Source organism: Eurosta solidaginis, chromosome 2 (assembly GCF_040869045.1).
Source record: "Eurosta solidaginis isolate ZX-2024a chromosome 2, ASM4086904v1, whole genome shotgun sequence".
NCBI lineage: Eukaryota > Metazoa > Arthropoda > Insecta > Diptera > Tephritidae > Eurosta > Eurosta solidaginis.
In genome coordinates, this window is record NC_090320.1 from 11377725 (window position 1) to 11403051 (window position 25327).

At 38.0% G+C, this 25327-nt stretch overlaps 1 protein-coding gene across 1 annotated transcript in view; it reads right to left on the reverse strand.

Annotated features, from left to right (window-relative positions):
* Positions 1-4132: 4132 nt before the first annotated feature.
* Fatp1 (Fatty acid transport protein 1) overlaps positions 4133-25327 on the reverse strand; it is a 47375-nt gene continuing 26180 nt past the window's right edge. Inside the window, exons 2-4 of the mRNA XM_067764428.1 lie at positions 12647-13270; positions 12375-12576; positions 4133-5834 (exon numbers count right to left, since the gene is read on the reverse strand). Of these exons, the coding sequence (XP_067620529.1) occupies positions 4893-5834; positions 12375-12576; positions 12647-13270 (1768 nt within the window). The 3' untranslated portion in view covers positions 4133-4892. The remainder of the gene's footprint in view (positions 5835-12374; positions 12577-12646; positions 13271-25327) is intronic.

Genomic DNA, 25327 nt, shown 5'->3' on the forward strand with positions numbered 1-25327 from the left:
ATTTTTGTGTATATCTCTTGAAAAAAGCAAAATTTCAATTTTTTTTTCTTTTGCATCCAAAACTGGCAAAGTTTTTGTTTTTGCAACATGTAGGCCTCCTCTTGTAGATTACTCCACACTTTGTTATAAAGTTCCATTATTATCTCTTTAATGAGAAATCGGGAGTTATCGGTACACACTGAAGGGTTAATAATAGAAGTGAATATCAAATTGTGGGTTAGTCTACAGGTGAGTATCTAAATATTGCAAAAGTGGGTAGCTTTATAATACAAAAAAAAAAAAAATTCTAAAATCTTTCTTGATTCAAAAGATATATGTAGGACAATTTAGGTGCCAAGTTCATTTGTGTAGCGATAAATTCCCACTTTGCATTTAAGGGTTAACGATAGACATTTATGTCAAATTGTGGATTATTCTACAAGTGCGTACAGATGTATTGCAAAAACAAAAACTTAACTTCAATAACTGTGATTCAGAATACTGGAAGTTTTAGAGACTTATACCACGTTTACACATGTACCAATCTATAATATATCCTCAATGGCATTAGGTAACACTTTACACTTCTCAATTGCATCCAGTACCTCTTGTTATACCATCATTGCCTTTTGCCTTAAATACTGTAGGTGGCCTTAGCGGCTCGATCCACATACTTATTTATGTGTATTATGACGACTTTCGTACCGTATCCCGATGATTATATTGCACTTCAGCAAGAGAAGTACCACCAAAACGTGTACTTTTCCACAACTGAGCTTTTTTTGAAATCCTTTGTGGAAAGCGACCCTCCCTACTGAACTCGGAATATCCGCGAAGCATCTTTACCAACTATTCCACAGCGGTATCAGAAATAACTATCTGTATTTGCCAAAATTACTCCACACAGAACAGAAACGTCATACACATCCCTAGCGGCAAATTTTTTCCATTGGCGTTTTTCGTTTTTCTACATTGATCACATTGATGAATTACCAGGCTCGCAGAACTACAAAAGCAGACAATTTTCGCTAATACGTGTGGGTGTGTGTGTGTGTAAAATTTTGTTCTTTCCTCTAACCAAAACAAATATTGCATACTTTTAGGCTGGTTCTACAAGTGCAAATGCCTCATATGACTACTGTAAATTTGTGTATATCTCTTGAACCAAGCCAAATGACAAAGTTTCTGTTTTTGCAATATGTAGGTATATCCTTGTCGTTTAATTCCCTATTTGATATACGGTTCCATCATTCACCCTTCAGGCGAAAATCGAAGCTTATCGGTACACAACTGATCCAGCACCTACCTATATATCTTAAACCAAGCAAGATTTTCTAAACTTTGTTTTGCATTCTATAGCCACCAACAAATAGATTAAGACACAATTTGTCTCAGCATTCTATTTGACTTGGCTCAAGAGATATACACAAAAGGAACAGAAATAATCGAAAAACCGATTAATCCACTTAGCGCTTCAACCGTTAGCGATAGAACCTCGCGCATAACTATGCCGCATTCTACGAGTAGGTGGCTATATAATGACAAAAAAAAATTGGAAATTTGGCTTGGCTCAAGAGATATCCACAATAATTTGTTTAGTTGCCAGTAGTTGTCGATATCTCTCGTAACGCTTGAACCGTTAATGATGGAACCTTGAACCAAATTGTGTCTTAATCTACATATACGTATGGCAACAAAAAAGTTAAGTCTTCCTCGGTTCAAAAGATAAAGGAGAATGTAGATGTTAGGTCGTTTGTGTACCAATAAACTGCATTTTGGCTTTAAAGGGTTAAAGTTGGAACTTTGTATCAAATTGTGGACTAATCTAGAGGTAGGTAGCTATATATTGCAACAACAAAAACTTTGTCATTTGGCTCGGTTCAACAGATATATACCAATTCACAGTAGTAATTTTCACTTGGAACATAACAAAAGCCTAAAAGTATGCAATGGTCGTTTTGAGTTAGAGGAAGTAACAAAGTATGACACACACACACACTTATTAGTGCAAATTGTCTGCTTTTGTAGTTCTGCGAGCCTGGTAATTCATCAATGTGATCAATGTAGAAAAACGAAAAACGCCAATGGAAAAAAATTAGCCGCCAGGGATGTTATGACGTTTTGGTTTGTTTATGCTTTTTTACTGAGGATTTTTTACGGCTTTGGAGTATTTGTTGTAGACTTGGAAAACAGTTGAACGAATTCGTCTTGTAGTGTATGTTACGGCCTACCAATCTCTGATAGTTGCAATTCTTAAGTCCAAGTACTACTTATGTTGTAGATTCAGGTTGCCAGCGCAATATATAGCTTCTCCAAACCCAATTGTCAACCTCACCTATCCGTGGCGAATTCTGTTTCAACAGCCGAGGCTCTGGCGACCCCGAACACCGAAATTGAAAGGTTATTGTGGAATTGATAAAGCGAGTTTGCATCTTCTGCATTAAAAAGAAAAATGGATGGGACACTTTTAACAAAGAATGGCATAACCAGTTTTGACCGTCTGATATTTTCAAATCGTTTATTGTGCAATATCCACCTAAAAATTGAACCTAGAATCTCCACTAAGCAACTTTACGAACCAAAAACATAGATCAAAAAATGCGGTCGTCGCGCGGACAATTTTTTTCCATTGGCGTTTTTCGTTTTTCTACATTGATCACATTGATGAATTACCAGGCTCGCAGAACTACAAAAGCAGACAATTTGCACTAAAAAGTGTGGATGTGTGTGTAAAATGTTGTTACTTCCTCTAACTCAAAACGACCATTGCATACTTTTAGGCCGATGTTATATGTTCCAAGTGCAGTGACTCAGATGACTACTGTATATTTGTTTATATCTCTTGAACCAAGCAAATTCAAAAAAAAAAAAAGTGTTGAATTATGTAGTTACCTACCTGTAGATTGAGACACAACTTTATTCCAGGTTCTATCGTGAATGGTTATGGCGCTAAGTGGACTAATTGGTTTTTCGATGACTTTTGTTCCTTTGTGTATATCTCTTGACCCAAGCCAAATAGAACCCTAAGTCAAATTGTGTCATCTGCAAATAAGTACCAATATAATGATCCAAAAAAAGTTTAAAAAATCTAGCTGGATTCAAAAGATATAGGGCGTTTTAAGTGCTGGGTCATTGTATACGGATTAAGGGTTAATGATAGAAGATTATATCGAATTGTGGATTAACCTACAATATATTGCAAAAACAAAAACTTTTCGATTTGCTTTCGTTCAAGAAGAGGACACAATTAATCGAAAAACCGATTATTGCATTTAGCGCATTAACCGTTAGTGATAGAAACTTGAATCAAATTGTGGATCAATCTAAATTAGGCGCTGATAAAAAAGTTGAAATTTTGCAAAGAAAAAAAGTTGAAATTTTGCTTTGCTCATGAGATATAGACAAAAATCAGTTCGTAGTTAAATCGCTCGTAGAAATCGAACCATTAATAATACAACTTTGAATTTAAATGTGGTGTAATCCTCATGAAAGTCGCTACATAATACAATAGAATAGTTTAAAAAACCTAGCTTGGTTCAAGATATATGACACAATTTATGTGCTGGGTCAGTTATGTAACAATATATTTGAGTTTTTGCATTGAAGGGTTAATGATGGAACTGTATAGCAAGTTGTGGATTAATCTAAATGTGGAGGCCTAAATATTGCAGGAAAAAAACTTTTGTTATGTGGCTTGGTTCAAGAGTTATGGGGAAATTTAAGTGATCGATAATTTGTGTGCCGATAACTCCCAAAACTTTGTCATTCGCCTTGTTTCAAGAGATACACAAATTGACAGTAGTTATCGATAAAGCGTTCAATTGCACTCTACATACAGTGAATTCGTCGAGCACACCAGTGATTCGTACGTTAGAATAGGACGAATATTCATCTTATATGTATGTCCATGCCATGACTTCGGCTTTTCGGTTCCACTTTTTGTCTATCTTTCTTTTGCAAGCACACAAAACCGCGCAGGTCCGATTGACTGGCTTGGGTTTTATGTCCCACATATTTGCTATGACATGAGATCAGGGACGGGTTGACGATATTATTAAAAAATTGCCAAACTTTATGGTCTTGAAACTCAGACCACGCATGACCTGTATTCAAACCCCCTCACATTATACATAAATTAAAAAGTGCGCAGGTGTTATTTTAATATATTTGAGTTACTTTTTTTTAAATCGTTTTTCGGTAGCAAAAATTAGATAATTATATTTAAGATATGTGACCCGGCTTATGAAAAGGTGGCTTATGACTCAAAAAAGAAATTGCGAGAAACAGCTGTTAACAGCTGTTTCTTTTTGAGTCATAAGCCACCTTTTCATAGGCCGGGTCACATATAGTCTTCAACAGCTTTAGGTATGTAAACCTTAACCACCTTACATGTAATAGGCAATCCTCTAAATCTATATTCTTAAGCTACATTTAACGGTATCTGCAATACAAACCCAAAAGCATTAATTTCGAAAATCGACAAAAAAAATATTAACAAAAAATATTTAACGATTCTTGGAGCAATATAACAATTTTTAGTTATATATAGTAGGGATGTAACGGCGCTTCGATAACGAAAATTCGGAGCTTTTGATTTTTCAGTGAAAAAATGACTTTGACTTAGGCATTATGAATACATCATCGATTCCGATGAAGCAAATTTGAAAAAATTTTCTCCGATTCTGGTTCCGATAAGCTCACTTTCGTAACATCCCTAATACTTATAAAGTATCTAACGTACTTATACCTTAATGATAAAGATGTATAATCAATTTTGTTTATACAAAGCGTTATCAATATAAATTATAGCGAAATTACTTAAGGTCTAAAAAAAACTGGCAAACATAACCTTCAAAACAGAAAGGCGGCACAAACTCTTACTTTCCCCTGCTATCCAACTCGATATGGTCTGTCTAAAAACGTAATTCGTGACGATTGATCTTATCGAAAATCTCCGGTGTAAGCAATTCGTAGCGTCCTTTCGACGTCTGATAGTACAGTTTATCCTTTATTGGTTTAGGATCGAAACCTTCCTTCTGCAAATCCACTTTGCGCAACTTAAATGTACCAGTCATATCGATTTTAGTTAGAAAACGTAAAAATTGTGGACGCGCATATGTAGGCAAAACTTTAGCTAATTTATCAGCAAATTCGTTTAAATTGACTTCATTATTGGGATCATAAATAGCCGCCATACCGGCACGTCCTTCCGTATGCGGTATACATACACCATAGACTACGGTATCTTTATAGCCGGCAACATTACTAACTTGTGCCTCCACCTCGCTAGTCGACACATTTTCACCCTTCCAACGGAATGTATCACCTGTACGATCTTTAAAGAATAAATAACCACGTTCATCGGCAACCAAAAGATCACCCGATAGAAAAGCCATATCACCCTTACGAAATACGTTGTGTACAATTTTTTTGGCTGACGCTTTTTCATCTACATAACCGAGGAATTCGCGTGAAGAGTTACCCTTTACAATTTTACCAATAAATACGCCCGGTTCATTTGATTCACATAGTTGACATAGACCATCGGGACCGCGTATTGGTACGCCGGTATCAGGATCAGCGCGCAGTATAGAAATTGGATAGACTTGTGGTAGAATACGCGAAACGAAGCCGATTGCACCCACAGTGCTATCATTATTCATAATATTTGCATTACCCTCGGTGGCGCCATAGAATTCTCCCACTTTTGGTATATTGAAACGTTCAACAAATTGTGGCCAAATTTGTGGACGCAGACCATTGCCAAAAATCAGGCGTACTTGATGAGTGCGATCGTTGGGTGAAGGTGGTGTAGAGAGTATGTAGCGTGCCATCTCACCAATATATTGACCGACCTGTGTGTGGGAGGGAGAGAGATAGACAAAATATCAGAGTAAGTAAAAATATTTAAAGTTTAAATTCGCGTCGTAATTGGAAAAGATTTTACATTTTTACAAGGACTCCATAGAATAGGTTAGGCTACACAATTGATTGTAATTCCACACTCAGTCTGAGGAAAATTAGCCAGTTTTTGACTTTTAGATTATCTTCTAGGGAAGAATAGTAGTAAGCCGTGCTACCATTGTATGGAGGGATCCAAGAACTATCTAGAGCCTCCGCAACCTAATTGTTATGAATATATCATACACCTATTTAGCAGGCGCGGCTCTGGCGACACCAAGTTCCTCATGGAACTTAGGGGTGGCGGCGGGATGACTTAGAAGGTTCAATGTGATCAAATTGAATCGTTCCCGAGTTGTTTGGGCTAGTACCTTAATGATGCTTGTTACCGGAACTATGAGCTTTGTAACCAAATAAAGCGCTATCTCCCTGATCTCTCCAGTTTCTTCGCCACGCGAAACCTGACATTGTCACCGACCAAATTATCGGCGACCTTATTTACAACATGGAGCAGGTGGGCAGAGGTTAAGGTAGTATTCTTACCAAAGCCAGGGAAACCCGAGCAACTGCCCTCGTCGTATCGACCAATAAGCCTGAGCTCATTTCTCCTTAAAGGTATGGAGGAAACCTTAGATCAGCATATCAGGGAGGTCAATCTAAATAAACTCCCTCTGTGTAGGAATCAGTTCGCCTACCAGTTAGGGAGATCCACGGAGACGGCTATTCATAGTCTCACGGTAAAAATCGAAAAGGCTCTTGAGTCAAAAAATATAGCCCTCCGCGCTTTTATTGATATATCAGGGGCTTTCGATAACACAACACATCAAGCTATGATTGACAAGGACATAAGCCCTATAATAATACGATGGGTGCTGTCTATGTTAAAGAGTAGAAAAATCCATTTGGAACTGGGAGGAACAACTAAATCAATTGCGGCCACAAGAGGCTGCCCACAAGGAGGTGTGCTCTCCCCTCTTCTGTGGACCCTGGTCTTTGATGACCTCCTTCAGTTAATGAAAACCAAGGGATTTGACATACAAGGATATGCAGATGATTTGCATCACAGGGATGCACGAAGATACAATATCAGATCGCATGCAACAAGCCCTTTGCATCATAGATACGTGGTGTGATACCAAAGGATTGTCTATAAATCCTAACAAAACTGTTATAGTGCCTTTCACCCGGAGAAGGAAATTATCCATCCCAGAACCATCCCTGGGTGGTACAAAAATACAATTCTCAATGGAGGCTAAATATCTAGGGGTCACACTGGATAGAACCCTCACGTGGAATGCTCATTTGGATGCTATCCTAAACAAGGCAACAAGAGCTTTCTTCGGCTGTACTCGTCTCTACGGCAAAACATGGGGGATTTGTCCAAAAATGGTATATTGGACATTTAATACTGTCGTAAGGCCAATAGTCACCTGCTTCTCTAGTTTGGTGGCAAAAGGCCACGCAAAGAAAGGCAACGGCTAAACTAAGCAAACTTCATCGATTATAGTTTGCGTTGGCATAACGGGTGCGATGAGAACCGCCCCTGCTGACGCACTTGGTGCTTTAGTGGGAATACCTCCCTTCCCCATTCTGATAGAGAAAGAGGCAACACTAGGTGCACTAAGACTTCCAAATATTTCTGAGTTGAAGGAAGGAAATATGATAGGACATATGAAAGTATTAAGAAAATTCATAGGAAATCCCTCATTACAACTTCGTGACGTAATGTCCCCTAAGCTCAGAATCTCACGGAACTTTGAAGTGTCCATTGTGGACAGGACACACTGGGAAATAGAGAATCCTTATAACGACCCTGACTCAGAGGTCTGGTACACGGATGTATCGAAATTCTATGACGGAAGAACGGGAGCTGGCATATATGGGCCAAACTTCAAAAAATCGATACCAATGGGATGTTATCCCACCATATTTCAGGCAGAAATTCATGCAATAGAGGTCTGTGGTAGAGAATGTCTGCGGAGAGGCTCAACATCGCAGAGCATCTACATTATGTCGGACAGCCAGGCGGCACTGCGTGCCTTGCAATCCTACACAGTTACATCTAAGTTAGTGGATGAATGCATTGAAATCCTTAATGCCCTGGGAGCCAAAAACAAGGTTTTGTTGGGATGGGTTCCCGGACATCAGGGAAATGAAGGTAATGAACATGCAGATTACCTAGCAAAGCATGGTGCTACATCAGCATTCTATTGTCCAGAGCCCTTTTGTGGACTCACAAAAGCACACACCAGGGACACTATAAGTAACTGGAAAACTGGATCGATTGCCCAGGGCAAAGGCAGGCCGAACTGTTTATACTTCCGGCAACGAAAGTATCAGCCAAACTCATTAACCTAAGCAAGGAGGACCTAAGAACTCTTACTGGGTACTACACGGGACACTGCGTCACGGTCTACGATATCACCTAAGTAAATGAAATCTATCTGATACCCAAATTTGTCGTTTCTGTGAGCTGGATGATGAAACGCCGGTTCACATTCTCTGCGAATGCGTCGCTCTAGCTAGGCAGAGACGATCCCATCTAGGTGGTGGGACGTTGAATGCCTATGTGATATGGATTAAAAAGCCTGAAGAGGTACTTAGATACATCAAGAGCCTCCAGATACACAATAGATCTGCACAAAGGTCCCAGTGCTTCCAGACCTATTAATAATAATAATAATAATACAACATGGACGCGCCAAATGTCGACCATATTGAACATCCACGTCGATGGCACTACACTACCGACTGTCTTACACCCTAAAATCTTGGGTGTGCCCTCAGAACCGCTATCTTCTTATGTCTCCAAAACACCATCTACATAACGTGGCGAGAGTACTCCCCATTGGGGCTTAAGGGGTCATCTCCGTAAGCATTATGAGGAAATATGGTACCTGAAAACACAGCCGTATGAATCAAAAAAGCACAAACAGGTCCTCAGTGATATCCACAAACAGGCGTCGTACCCAGAAAAATACCCGTTTTCCTTAGGGAAACGCGCAACACTCTAGCTCAACTTCGATCTGGGTACTTTACCAGGTTAAACTCTTACCTATCCAGAATCAACCCCGACATACAAAATGTATGTCCTGCTTGCAATGTGTCCCCACTGGACACCAACCATCTCTACAATTGTATTGTGCATCCAAAGCCTCTAATACCCATCTCATTATGATCCACCCCTGTTGAATCAGCAAGTTTCCTTGGACTCCCGTTAACTTACCGTAACTTACCGGATCTATATCCGGCAAAGGAAAATCAAGATCGACCAAAACCTTTTGGGAGTGTATTTAGCGCTTTAACAACTACAACAAGCATTGTATGGAATGTTCAATCTTCTCTAATATTGAAAAGGGAACGGGTGCTGGACTTTCCTCCAGGCATTGAATATCAGGCAATCTTAACGACTTTCTGACACTTGCAATGTGTTCCCAGCGGAGAGCGTGGGTCCAGGGATCAACATAACGAAAACCAGGCTGCCTTAAGGATTTGGAATTTCGGAAAAAGCGCTTGACAGGAAATGGATATAAACGTCGCGGACAACTGTATGACCACCATTGGGTGATTTCCGGATGAAAAATGCGGAACACACCATTCTTCATGTCACAAAAATGATTTGGTGCAACTAAATGGATATCAACTTTTCAGGGCTGATAGACGTGGTCATGGTGGTGGTGTTGCTATATATGTTAAAAGTAGTTTATCCTGTAAACTTTGCTGCAGTGCTAGTCCAAGTGATTTTGTCGAATATGTGTTCGTAGACGTGTTCTCTGTAAATAATAAAAGGCTTCTTATCGGCTGTGCATACAGACCTAATCGTGGAGTTGACTTCTCTGGCTTTATTGCATTTCTCGAGCCTCTACTTATAAGCTATGATAATATAATCATCGCTGGGGATTTCAACTCCAACCTTCTCGTCGACTCAACTCTAAAGCTAAGTATGGAGTCTCTTGGACTTTTTCCCAACAATTTAACATCACCTACACACTTTACTGACTCAAATTCTTCTTTGCTGGATTTATTTTTTGTGAATGATCCCCTGAAATTGCTCCACTACGATCAATTGTCGGCATCATGCTTTTCAAAACACGATCTGATATTTCTTAGTTACAACTTTCAAACGTCACACATACAATGTTCCTTTACATATCGTGATTTTAGAAGCATAGATTACAGTTCCCTTAATGCAGCGGTGGAGTCGGTTGAGTGGAGCTTGATTCGTACACTGACATCGGTCGATGATCAGGCATCATTCCTACAGAACCATATTATTAGGCTTTTCGACAACTATGTGCCAGTGAAACTCAAAGCTGCTACACACAATAATACCCCTTGGTTTAGTGCCAATCTAAAACACTTAATTCACCAGCGTAACCTTGCTTACTCACGATGGAAAAGATACAAAACCCTGGAGGCTCACAACTGCTTCAAAACAGCTAGGATCGCTGCAAACAAAGCCATTAGGTCAGCTAAGCAGAAATTTTATAATAACAAGTTTAGTGCTGCTTTGAGTTCGAAGGAAACCTGGAAGTCGATTAAACATATTGGTATCGGAAAATCCAAATGTGATATTTCTGTCCTCCCTGATGTAGACATTAATGAGATAAATATAAATTTTGTAAATCTGCCAATCTCAACTGACAATATATGTGCTGATAATTATTGTATTCGCGCTAATGTTGATTTTGGTCCTCTTGAGTTTGCTAGTGTCGATGATTGTGATGTCGTTCAAGCCATTCTTTCAGTAAAGTCTAATGCTATGGGGTTCGATGGTATATGTCCGAAATTTTTAAAAATAATTCTTCCTAAAATCCTTCCTCACTTAACCTACTTGGTTAACTCTGTGCTGACGTCCTGTGTATTTCCCAGATGTTGGAAAGTTGCTAAGGTAATCCCAATCCCCAAGCAAAACAAGGAGTATAGGCCTATAGCTATTCTGCCTTTCCTTTCCAAGGTCGTCGAACGAATTTTGCACTGCCAGATAAATACTTATGTGCAGAATAATAACCTTCTCACAGATTCCCAGTCTGGATTCAGGTCAAATCGTAGCTGTAAAACGGCGCTCCTATCGGTGATAGAGGATATTCGAGAACAAGTTGACAAAAATTTTACTGCTTTCCTGACTCTTCTCGACCATTCAAAAGCGTTTGACTCTGTCGACCACACCGTTCTCTGCAAGAAGCTGGACAACCTATTTAATTTCTCCAACTGTGCAACAGCCCTAATCAGATCGTATTTGGCCGACCGAACTCAGGCAGTAAGTGTTGGTAGCAGAAAGTCTGACTTCGTCAGTGTTTTAAGAGGAGTCCCACAAGGGTCAATCCTTGGTCCCCTGTTATTTGTTTTGTATATAAACGATTTGCCTGGTGTTCTCAAGTATTGTAATATTCACATTTATGCTGACGACGTACAATTGTATATGTGCTGTCCTAGTGATCGTACCAGTTCATGTATTAATAACTTAAATTACGATTTGTGTCAAATTGGTACGTGGGCTTCTATGAACGGCTTATGTCTTAACCCTAAGAAGTCGAAATGTATAGTCATTCATAGAAGGTCACTAGATAAAAGTGGAATGGAAAATTTAATTTTAGACAACACTGCGGCAAAAAATCTAGGTGTAGTTTTTAACAAAACCTTGACATGGAAAGATCACATCTTCCGCACAGTGGGAAAAGTTTATGGGATGCTTCGTACACTCTGGCTTACACAGTATTTTACTCCGTTACATATTCGTCTACTAATAGCAAAAGCGTACTTAATACCTACGCTGCTTTATGGATGTGAGGTTTACTCCAATTGTGACTATGTATGTAATAGGAAACTTAATGTTGTGTATAACAACATTGCTAGATACGTCTATGGGTTGAAAAGACTTGACCACGTCTCTCAACATGCTTACAGGTTGCTAAACATTTCTTTCGATAACCTTATTAAACTTAAAACGCTCACCACGCTACATAAATTAATATATATGAAGGAACCTGACTATCTGTATCGGAGGCTAAATTTTCTCCAGTCGTCTAGATCTGTTCTCCTTACCCACTTCAGACATCGTATGCTAATATCTGATCGCCAGTTCTTCATTAATTCCATATGTCTTTGGAACTCGCTCCCTTCTAGACTTAGGCTTATAGGCAATGCTCTGCTCTTCAATAAAGAATTAACAAGTTTCTATAATAACCTAGACAATTAAAATACTGATTCCTTCTAAGCAAATGTACTCTATCATTCCTTTATTTATCTATTTACTATTTATTAAATATATTATTTGTTGTAACCTTTTCTTAGCCATAGTCATTAGCTTTGAGTTTCAAGATTAGATTGTTCCTATTTTATGCCTTTTACCGACTAGCACTGTAAAATAATTTTTGTCAAATGGTTGTGCTGGGATGAATTGCCTAATAAATACAAATACAAATACAAAGGCGAAGAACTTGTTCTGAACCAATGGGGATGGTCTCTGCTTAACATTCACTTAAAACACTTACCGTAGCTTTAAATTTTACACAGTCCGCGAAGTAACCGGAAGCCGAAAACTTCTTGCGAATAACAACTGTAGAACCAAACAACACCGATTGACCAATACTCATAATACCGCCAGCGGTATGATAGAGCGGTAACGGCGTATAAAAGATATCCTCCTGGCGGAAGCCCATTGTAAAATTAATACCAGCGGCAATAAAGAGATATCTGAAAAGAGATGGGGCGAAAATTAATATTTCAAATGTTGGACTAAAACTCATTCAACAATAAGCTTTACCGCGCATGTGAGATTACTGCTGCCTTAGGCAGTCCTGTTGTACCCGATGTGTAAATGTAAACGAGACGATCATTATGATTGGGACGTTCTGAAGTCGATATCACCTTATGCTTCTCCATTGTCTCCAATAGCGTAGTCATATCTTTAGCCATCTCAATCACTTGCTTATTCGGCTCTTCATTAAATTGATAGAGTGTCACATTGGTGGGTATATCTTTGCGTACATCTTCGACAGCTTCGCTAAAGCTCTCGCCAAATATCAATGAGCTGCAATGTGCCACATTTATGCTATGCACTAATGAAGGTCCACGTTGATTGGTATTAATAAGCGGTGTGATAACACCGATTTTCGAAAGTCCCAACCAAATGCCTACAAACTCGACACGATTCTCCAGCAATAAACCGACAACATCACCCTTTTTGAAGCCTTGCGCATGAAATAAATTGGCAATACGATTCGAAAATTCGTCCAACTGTCGAAACGTCCATTGCTGTGTTTCGCTTATTATTGCCAGTTTATTGGGGTTCTGCTTGACTTGTATTTGAAAGATATCTGCAATGGTGAGATTTTCTCGTTCATATTTTTTGGTAAGCCGCAATAGTTTCACGTAGGCCCACAGTGCGCTGCAAAATGAAAACAGAGAAGATGACAAAAAGTAAGTGTGATGGTAAAAAATCATATTTTTATAGGTATTTACAAAGATATTGTATTACTGTAGATCGTAATATGTACACTTCCTTATCGAGGCGTAGATAAATTCGCCAGGCGTTGTAAATTAGATTAGAAATTCCAGCAACGATTACCTTCGTTTTGCTGCCAATTTCTGTAAAGATCTGCAATTCGAAGTACAGAAATCAAATTCGAATACAAGCGCAACATTTTTTGTAATAGTATTTGTGTACATGGGAATAGCGAAAAAAGTTTCAGCATAGAGTTTGCGAATGCTTCTTTACGGAATCTCTATCGCTGAGCTCGCAAGACAAGTAGGCGAATACCGAATAGTTGTCCGTTGCTTTACGCAGCTCTCAAGCGATACTCTGGTCTAAATCATTACAACACGGTTGTAAGTCAAAACAAGTAAGGAAGGCTAAGTTCGAGTGTAACCGAACATTACCTACTCAGCTGAGAGCTTTGGAGACAAAATAAGGGAAAATCACCATATAGGAAAATGAACATAGGGTAACCCTGGAATGTGTTTGTATGACATGGGTATCAAATGGAAGGTATTAAAGATTATTTTAGAAAGGAGTGGGCCATAGTTCTATAGGTGGACGCCTTTTCGAGATATCGCCGTAAAGGTGGACCAGGGGTGACTCTATAATGTGTTTGTACGATATGGGTATCAAATGAAAGGTGTTATTGAGTATTTTAAAAGGGAGTGACGTTTAGTTGTATATGTGAAGGCCTTTTCGAGATATCAACCGATTTCGCCCATTTTCACAGAAAAAGTTACCGGCATAAAAGCTATTCACAAATTTCACAAGAATTGGTAAATTTTTGTTCGAGTTATGGCATTAAAAGTATTCTAGACAAATTAAATGAAAAAGCGCGGAGCCACGCCCATTTTGAAATTTTCTTTTATTTTTGTATTTTGTTGCACCATATCATTACTGGAGTTCAATGTTGACATAATTTACTTATATACTGTAAGGATATTCAACTTTTTGTTAAAATTTGACTTAACTTTTTTTTTTAAAAAGCGGGGTGGTCATCATCCGATTTTGTTAATTTTTATTTAGCACACATATGGTAATAGGAGTAACGTTCCTGCCAAATTTCATCGTGATATCTTCAACGACTGCCAAACTACAGCTTGCAAAACTTCTAAATTACCTCTTTTAAAAGTGGGCGGTTCTACGACCATTGTCCGAAATTTTACTAATTTTCTATTCTGCGGCATAAGGTCAAACCATATACCAAGTTTCATCGCTTTGTCCGTCCTTGGTAATGAATTATCGCACTTTTCGGTTTTTCGAAATTTTCGATATCGAAAAAGTGTGTGAAATAAGTTCTATTTCAAACTGGAATAGCCAAACTTAGACTGCACTTCGGGTAGAAACTATCTCAGTTACTTTTATGTCTGTCCCAAATTTAACAAAAGTATTTCATTCTGAGATCTTTGCAATTTATGAACTTTGCAATAATTAGTTCGAACAACGCCAGGAATTGGATATACATCTGATGGTTACTGAGTAAAGAACTATAACATTGAGTCCAGTTGACCATTGTAGAGATAGCCTTGTAAAAGGGCCATAGACTTAGCTAGTCGACATATTATTTCTTTGAATTGGGGACACAGTAACCTGCAGGTAAACGGAGAAAAAACCTGTTGGATTAAGATGAACTTACCATCCCTTTGAAAACCTTTTAGAACTCTAGGACGGGTTGTCTTCTATAGTCTTTAAACTCAATGAGTTGACAGAATTAGATAATAATTTTATGCCGGATATTAATTATATTAGCTGGGTATATTAAAAACTACTCCACGTTAGCTTACAAAAGTGTCAACAACTGTGATGGATGAATTAAGTTGTTTCATGGCCTTTTCGGCTAATTCCAGATAGCATTGCTAAGAACAAGAACTCCATCTGCATAGTCGGTCGAGCGCATATCGAACTGGTGAAGCAGCTATGGAATCGTAATATACGATCACGTATCGAATACTATTTTCATTCAAGCGTTAAAAATCAGACTTTCCATTTATTTAAAAGAATATACATATATATTGTGGCGAATGTTTGCATAACTAGGCTGTTAATAAATAATAACGCAACAATAAAAACATTAAAGCGATCCATACTGGTGTACATGAATACATCAATCATCATTTATACACATACATACAAGGCAACGAAGAGATACTTACAAACACATGTAATCATCAGCCGAAGTAGTTACTCACACATACACCCGCATATGGCTACAAGATAAACATAAAATACAAATATACATGTATACAGACGATAACCAAGCAGAATAGACAAAATTTCTAGAAGGCGAAACGTATAGACCTTAGCAGAAATATGCGGACGAAGCAACGGAGAGTATAAAAGCAGCGCAAGCTGAGTAATCACTAATCAGTTTGATTTAAACACGATGTTTTGTGAAATACGTGATATTGAAGTATAATTGTGAAGAATAGTTGTACTACTCCCAACGTAGTCTAATAAAGACAATTTTGCAATACAGAATATTGGAATGATTTATTCAACAGTTTAGCGATTCGAACATTAGCAGAAGGTTTAGAATAAGCGGAGTTTCCCTAAATTCGTTACAATATAATATATTATGGATCTAGTGAGTACGCGTTGTCCCTAATTCACATATTTAATTAATCCTATACACCATTTCGGAGCTATTGTTATTTTAGAAACGGCATTCCATCACGGATCGTGTGTTACAATTCGGCCCCAGAGCGCTCGTCATGCCCAGCATGCGGTAATGTGCTTAACGATCAACCAGCTACTCATATAACCTCCATAAGGAACCACAATAATAGCGTCTAGGTTATACAAATGTTTGGCGTACTTTTTCATAATTCAGACAACGCTTAATCTACATGTGTCGACTGTGTGGGGGAAGCAGAAGCACGGCCTAAATTACGACATATATGTATGTTAGGCCGGGTCGATTTGCGGGGAGGCAAACAAATCGCCGATTGCTCTGTGAAAATCATATTCTAAGGACCATGCCTCTAAAACGAATTCTGATGTCCCCCCTTTGGGTCGTAGGGGCAAATTTTTGAAAAATCCCACTTTGATATGCCTATGTTTTTTCTTTTTGGAGTTTATTTTTCTCTTTAGAAATTATTTAGTCAGAACATATGTAAATGAAAAAATGAATTTAACTTAGTAATAGAAAAGAAATTAAAAAAAATTATTAGAAATTAGCGTTTTTACAACCCCCTTTTAAAACCAAGACATCACTGTGATGCATTTGCATGCCGTAAACATAGTTGTGTGGGTTTTTTATTCAACCGTTTTAAAAAATGAAGGTATCACTGTGACACAATTGCAGATCGTAAAATTGCTTGTGTTGTTTTTTTTAAACCACCACAAGACACAGCAGGTAGAATTGAAATTGCCCCTACCCAAAAGTTCGACCCAAAGGGGGGACATCAGAATTCGTTTTAGAGGTATGGTTCCTTCGGCAAAGTTTCTTATTTTGATCCCTAGAATACGATTTTCACAGAGCAATGAGCGATTTTTAAATCGATCCGCCCTAATGTATGTGCAATATACCAGCTGTATTATAAGATAAGCATTCCTTAAATACATATATAAACGTCAAATAGTCCACCATACTTTAATCACAAGTCTGACTGATCGATTGATCTACTTATTAAAAAATTGAAGATTATATTTAAGCTAAATATGTACAGTGTGCATGTATGCAGAAAGTTTCTACTATACACTGATTTTGATAAGCTTCATGTTTTAAATTTTGCACCGTTGATTCCTCGACTGCACTTTGGACTGACAGCAGAAAAGCACATAGTTACCCAGGGTGAACTCTTTCTTCTTCTTGATTTTGACTGTGGTTGAGTTTCACAAATAATATTAGCCTGCCCTATTTTTTGCGAATTATGTTTTGCTAGATCTTTCTGGCGTAAGCCTATGGATATCTTCACACCTTGTTATTAAAAGAGGATGAGATAATGCTCTCGCTACCAACTCTTTCCTATTTCTATACCAATCGTATCAAACAGTTTCATCTATCAGTGCTTGTTTATCTCACTATTGCTGAATCAGCAGATTGATACCGATCTAAAAGTGGCCCTTGCTAGATTTTTCCTTTCAATAGCATATGCATTCCAGGGCAACTCTATGTAGATATGTCTGCTCTTGCCAGATAGGGTGTGGAATATTATAGGAATATGCAAGCCCGCATTATAGTAGAGTGCTCTGCCCACTAATCTTTTCAATAATTTGAAAAAAAACCTTTACAATAATATTCAAATATTACACCTCAGCTAAAGAGTTTTTAGTTGTCACATCCTAAGTATCTATTTTGCAAGCTCAGCCTATCCGCGATTGCATTACTTTGTCAGTTATTTATTGTGACAGCAATTGCCCCGCGAAGCCACATAAATTACGTAACTAATTATTTGAACGCAAACGCTACGTCGTTATATCAACACAACATACGGAGATCATGAACGAATAGATCACTTAAATAGGTAAAGAAAAGGCGCACTCTTTAGCAAACACATTGCAAAAACACATGATTGATATGTGTCGACGGAACGTGATATAAAATACGTATGACGTATGGCTCCATAATGTGGTGGGAAGGTCTTAGTAAGAACTACATTCTCAATTAGTCGCACTGCGGGCGTTGGTGCCACCGGAGTCTCTCGCATCCGGCCCAATACGGATTTGGACCCATTCTTAACCCTTCTTCTGATAGACATACAAATGTTGTGTACGATGGCATAAACCGCGCTGAGACTTAGGGAATCTGTGTACTGGAAGTATGCTCTGAAAGGGCATAGCAGTATCCTTAATTTACTTCCGCTAAGAAGACTTAATGCCGTAATAAGTTATTATTCCCGCAAACTGCAGTTTGAGGGCGGTTTTAACACTGTCACTCCATGTAGGAATTATTGGAAGGGGGCACCGATGAACTCAAGTGTGAGGGTTGGAATCTATTCGCATTATCTAGCGATTTCTACGCCATTCAAACTGCCGTCATACTTTAGTGTGTTTCAAGCAGAAGAGCTCACGATTTGACAGGTCTGAAAATCATTCGAGGTGCGGAACATAACTGACAAAGTTTCTATTTTTTCTGACAGCGAAGCAGCAATAAAGGCGCTAGCTGCATAGCTCAGTAGGGGCATGCGAGCAACTTATAGCTGCATTAACCGACACTCTGGATATATCCATTATCTGGGTTCCGGAAGATAGGAGAATCGAAGGAAAGGAAATGGCTGATGAGCTGACACGTACGTACTCAGCGGAAGGAGGTGGGGATATTATCCCCAAAGGGGAAAGTCGGCATTTTTACGTGAACAAAGCTCAGCAAATGACGAAGAGCTCCACGGGCTGTACAATTTCAAGAACTGCATGGCCAGACTACAATGAAAGGAGTAGGAGGAGTCTACTGGGTAGACCTAGGGCCGACATCCAAAAGCTTAAAGCGGTCTGCACCGGTCAATGAACACTGTAGAAGCTATAAAGACGCAACTGCAAAAGAGACTGTTGAGGATTTTCTGTGTTAGTGACCAGCTTTAGCTATAACAAGTTTAAAACCCTTAGGATGCATATTCTTGAAAATCTGGGATTCTTGAATTTATAGAAAACTCGAGCTGGTTGTAGTACAATGTGGCACTCAGTAGGTTCACACGAGTTTTATAGCATTAAAACGGCTTTCATTAGCTACTTGGACGACCTGAGTCGCAGCCATTATACCTATCTAGCTACCTAGTTACCTTTATGCTGATCCCAAAGGCAGTTTGAGAAATGATTCGCCAAAATATCTTTATACCTCACTTGTAAGCAAAGTGTTATAGTAAAAACGCTTTCAGAATGTCTGCTCTTTGAAAGGTTTTTAAAGAATGCTTAGATCTCAAATTGTATTATTCTTGGGAGATGAAAGGGCGTTTTTTTTTTAAACTCCCGCCCAAGGCGAATCCTTATAAGGTGGTGTCAAAGCGTATTCAACCAATTCGCCGTGCAGAAGAATGTCAAGTCAAAAGAAAATGTTCATTGACTTCGATTAACTGACATATTGTTGTACAAGGCGTTGATGGACCAAGGCGAATTCAGTACCAGGTGTTGCTACACCAACAGCTGATTGCTTTTTCTTGATTATTTTCCATACAGTGCCTTGTACTTTAATGTCAGTTAATCGAAATCAATGAAAATTTTCTTTTGACTTGACATTATTCTGCACCGCAAATTGGTTGGATTCGCTTTGCCACCACCTGGTATAAATTCGCCTTGGTATGGACAATAATCAAGAAAAGGTAATCAGCTGTTCGGATAACAACACCTGGTACTGAATTCGCCTCGCACCCGCCTTATGCCATCGCAAAAAGTGTATGAAATGAGGTGAAATAATCCGTACTCATAAGTGAGGATTTGAATTAAACGCCTGAAAAAGGTACGCAATTTTTTTTTGAAATTAATGCTAAATTTTATATATGTACATAAAAATAAAAAGTAATTTCTCATTCCATAGAAAGTTTTCAATTCAACAAAACATTTTTTAGGAAAGGTTTTTAAGATGGGCCCATATTCTATATCAAAGAGTAGAGATATTATAAAAAATATGCAGGAATAAGAAATTGCCGTTCTTTGACTGCTTGGTTGCAAAAGAATGAATCTAAAATATAATAATTTAGCTAAAGGGGTGAACAGTTATGTAGGATGTAAATATTATAAAATGAGCGGTAAAATTGAATTGTGGTTACAGTATAAAAGCTATATTATACACATATTAACAACATTTACATATTTACATACATATGAATGTAAACATGTTTGTCCATTAGACCGTTTTAGAAGGAAAGCTTTTAGGACATTCTTTTTAGCAATCAGCCAAAACTGGCTAGAATATGTGGTATGTGCATTTAAGCAGATGGGCTTGTCTAATCGCTTACTTTTTGGTTGTCACGTCTATGGACGAATGTCTCGCTGCTATCAACATTTTTTAATATCTCATTCATTTGCACCCATACACCGACGGAGGAGAATGGCGATAAGGTGAAGAACGTTTTTGGCCCCACAATGAAACCGCTTTTAATGGGCTGAAGCTGATCGAACGGAGAGGTGTTCGAAGCATGGTCAAAGGCAGCACCTGGTTTAAGTTACATGGCTGTCCCCTGATCGAAATACATGTAAGGAGATCGACTAAATTGTGATCGACGTACGGCATGCCTCCAGTGTTTTAGATATAGCACGATTCCAGGACCTAACATCGACATCATCGATAACATTGCAGCAAAATACACGCGGCTAAGAGCAAGAAAAAAAAATCGAACAGACCGCCAATGATTTCACAGCTCGACACTCACACCTGCTCTCTGACGGTTGAAGTCAACCCGACGGAATGGAGGAGCAGTGGGGGGCATATCTCTAGAGCACTTCATACCGCCGCCGTAGAAAAAATTGGTTAGCACGGAAAAGTAACTGGTACGAAGCAGCATGCCGCGTTGCAATTACGTTAAAAGCGTACGCAACAATAAGAGTGACTGAGCGCTACTGCGAGTTGAAAAGGTAAGCCAAACGTCTTTACAGGAAGAAAAAAACAGAGGCAGAAAGTCGTGAGTGCTAGGAGCATGAGCTGTTAGCCACCAAGAATAACGCCCTCAAATTTTACCAAAAAATTGGGCGATAGAAAAATTGTTTCAGGTCACGGGCTAATTTCTGTAAAAACGAAAACGTCGATATGAACACTCCTTTGTGCTCCCAAAAGGAGAGACCAATGAAACGCCCAGGGAAGATGATGAACCCGAGGCTATACACAGATAAATTGCGCATTGAATCAAAAACACATCACTGAGCGGTACTGGTAGCGCTAGACTTTTCAAAAGTTTTTGATATAGTCAACCACAGCACGTAACTAAAATAGGCGACCTTATTTAGGTTAGGTTGAACTGGCCGGTCAATAAAGACCTCACATAGACTGATTGTGTCCATAGTGTTACCAGAATTTGTTTGACGACCAAACATTAAAAACCCGAACAAGGTACCAGGACTTATGTTAAAAAATAACTCTGCCCTCTTGGCGAAAACTAAAAGTTTTCTAGGACCTAGCTTAATAGCTGACTCGAAATCTGGCAACTCTGCCGCTCTTAGTAGAACACAGAATGTGCTCAACCGTTTCTTCCTGCAGCTCGCACTTCCTACTTCTGCTGTTACTGACGAGGCCCAGAAGGAAGTGTCCAGTTAATATGGTCATTGTGAGCCTTAAGATTTCTCTCTTTAAAATATAAGCAACTTTTCCACGCTTCCGCCCATGTCTTTCTTGCTTGGTGGATCATAGCCAGATTAAAAAACAGCAAGGCAACGGCGACGAATTGATAAGGCACATGCATCAACTTTTATGCAAAATAAGGTCGAACAAGTACATGCTCCACGATTGGAACCTAAGTGTTCTTTGCCCACTCCACAAGAAATAGGATTCTGCAAACTGCGCCAACTATCCCGGAATCAGCATTCTTATTATCGTATATAAGATCCTGTCAAGCGTATTTTGCGAAAGTTTGGACCTTATCAGTGTGGCTTCAGACCTGGTAAATCGACCAGATTTTCACTATGCGCTATTCTTTATTACTCCATACAGCATACCAATATTACACACTACGGCTGCATTTACATTCTACATATATCCTCTATATAGCCTACCTCTTACAAAGACTACGCTTACACTTACATCTTAAGAAAAGATGTTAACACATCAAAAAATTGGGTTTTCTGTAACGGCCTAATGTACATGCAATAATAAAATGCATTTCAGGTTACTTATATGGAAATATATCTTACAAAGTCAGCAAAGCGTATAAACCAATATTTAGTTCTCTAATTACAGTGCAGGTAATTTAATTGGAAAATTTGAGGTAGAAATCTATTTGATGTGTGTAAACTTTGCACTCTCGCCAGCACTTACGCATGTAAGTATTTGTTTTCAAAAGTGATACTTACACTTCCTCAAAATAAATATAGCTACTAGTTCCCGTTGGAAGAGGGAAATTGAAACAAAAGAGTAAAGGAAAGAAAGTGAGAGCAAAAAATAAAAGCTAATATTAAGGAATTTAAAAAGGAAAAGTAAAAGAAAATGGAAGAAATACTAAAAAGTAAAGGGAAGAGATAACAAGAGGAAAAGGCAGACCGGGAGTAATAGAAGGAATAATGGTAAGAGTTCCAGGAAAAGTAGGAAAAAGAGGTTAATAGGAAGAGTAAGAACAACATTAAGATACATTAAGAATAATAGTGAGAGTAATACTAAGATTAGAGTAAGAGCGGGAAAACGGGAAAAGTAAGAGGAAAAGGGTAAAACATTGGGCGCTTTCAGCGAACACAATTTTTGTTACTACGTTGCAAACATATTTCCATCAGTTGAGTGATAGAAATGTTGTTTTATGAATGGCAAGTTGATCCAACTGCCAAGTGAAATAATTACACAGCCCCACAGAAAGAAAAAGTGGGATGTTCAACGGAGGAGACAGGTCAATTATGGATTATTGGTCGTTGAACACGAAAACGAGAGTTTTTCGAGGTTAGAAAAAAAAAGTAAAGCTAACCTAATCCATAAGATTGACCTGTATCCTCCGTTTAACATCCCACTTTTTTTCTGTGGGGCTGTGTTATCATTAAATATTAAGGAAATGGACTTTTTAAATTATATTTTACATTTCGCCATTATATTATTCGCAGTGTTTTAGATATATGCACGATTCCAGGACCTAACATCGACATCATTGATAACATTGCAGCAAAATACACGCGGCTAACTGCCAATGATTTCGCAACTCGACACTCACACCTGCTCTCTGATGGTTGAAGTCAACCCGACGGAAGTAAATTCCAATCGTTGAGTGGATCAAAAAGACTCAACACTAAACCCTTAAGTGGGTCAAAAACACTCAACGGTACACTTAGAACGTTATCACTTAACGACTGATGAACAGTTGTGTTTACAGAAAGCGCCCATTCAAAAAAAATGAAAGGAATAGCGAAATTGAGTGGGTTGATTAAGTTAAGTTGGAAACACGCAGAGCAAAAGGAAAATAAAGGAGGAAGAAAAAAAAGATAAAGTTCTAGGATTTGGTTTTATATCAGCATGTAAAGAAATGTTTAGCCGGAACAATGTTTGTCGGGTTTGAGCATAAGGCTAGAAGTATTTGATATTGTTGTACACTCTACAAAGTATTGTGACGAATATTAGTATCACTAAGTGATACTCACATCACTAATCTGATACTAAGTAAATAAAGGCACAACAACAATAAAGTAAGCTGGCACTCTTGGTAAGTAAACAAACCAATCACTTACACACATATGTGCATACAAGGCAACGAAGAGATACTCGCAAACACATGTAATCATCTGCCGAAGTAGTACTCACATATACACACGCATATAGCTGGTAACCAGGTAGTAGATTCTAGTAAAAACATCGAGACATTTGGAAAAATATGCGGACAAGGAAACAGAGTGTATAAAAGCAGCACAAGCTGAGTGGTCAGTAATCAGTTTAATTTAAGCACGCTATCAGTTGAGAAGTGAAATATAATTGTACCACTCCCAAAGTAATCTAATAAAGACCATTTTGCATTACTGAATATTGGAGTTATTTATTCGACAATTTAGCGATTCGAATGTTTGCAGAAGGTGTTAAATAAGCGGAGTTTCCCTAAATTCGTTACAGTATTATTTAAAATAAAGTTCTTATAATCAAAAAATTTTATTTTTGGTCATTAGGTAAAGCTATAGGCTCTAATTTTGAGAGGCGTCGTTGCTAAAACAGCAGTATAATATGACAACATTCACAACTTTTTGCTGAAGAAGCCTACGCTCAAGAAAAAATTGCCAAGAACTCTTGAAAATGAAGAAAAAGTGGTATTGATTTTGCGCCATATAAACGCTTCCCTTAATCTAGACAAGTAATTATCTAAAAAACTAAGATGTTTTTTCTCCTTGGTTCTAGGAATAATTTTCCTAAAAATGGAGAAAATTATATTAAAAAAATTTAATTGTGTAACTCTCACGGCCGGGGATTTCTTGTCTAAGTCCACTACTTTACAGTTAAGTACTCTTATACACTGAGGTAACTTATTCACGTAAATATTGTGAGAAACAATCAATTAAGTGTTCTTGATTACAAAAAAAATTAAGATACATTTTTTCTCAAATTGATGAATAGTTTTATACAAAAATAAGAAATTCTTACTCTTTACATTGAAATTTTCCTCAATTTAATAATAATATGTTAAAACAGAAAAACAAATTGAGGCGATTTCGATTTAAATTGAGTGATGTTCATACAACTCAATTTAGCTTACACAATAGTATTTTGATAGCTGGTTGGCTCATCATACAGCAACAACATACCTTTGTTCAGACCGTCAAAATGTGCATGTTGGTATTAGGCGAATGGAATGGAATGAAAACATAAAACTTTGAAATTTTTGTGTGTTGAAAGAAAATGTGTTCAATGTTTTGGTTTCATTTTGAGTTTGCCATCTTCTATTGACAATCCCTACTCCAGTGAAATGAAGAAAATAAAATCAGCTGATGAGATGAGCCAACCATATAGTTCAGCCATGCGTAAAACTGACGTTTAAATATACTCAATAAACACACTTTACAAGGTTGCATTTGCAGTTTGAAACAATTTATTACGCAATTTTATTTAAATTGGCAATTTGGTGTGTGTTTGTGCCTAGTATAAAGTAAATTTGCTTAGGAAATGTTTTTCCTCATTTTAGATAAGTATTTTTTCTGAGTGTACCTCTGACTCTTAGTCTAAATTTACAATAATGACTACAACTTTCGGTGTTATTGCATCTTGCTCTAAATAAAGCAGTTTTTCTAAAAACAAGGAAACCTTTCTTGTAAACAAATTCTCTCCATTATTTCGTATAGGTATTAAATTGAGCAAAACATTTCTATGCCGCAAAATCATTACCAATTTCCATGTTCTAAGTGTGGTTTTTGGTGTGGTCATCATCATCG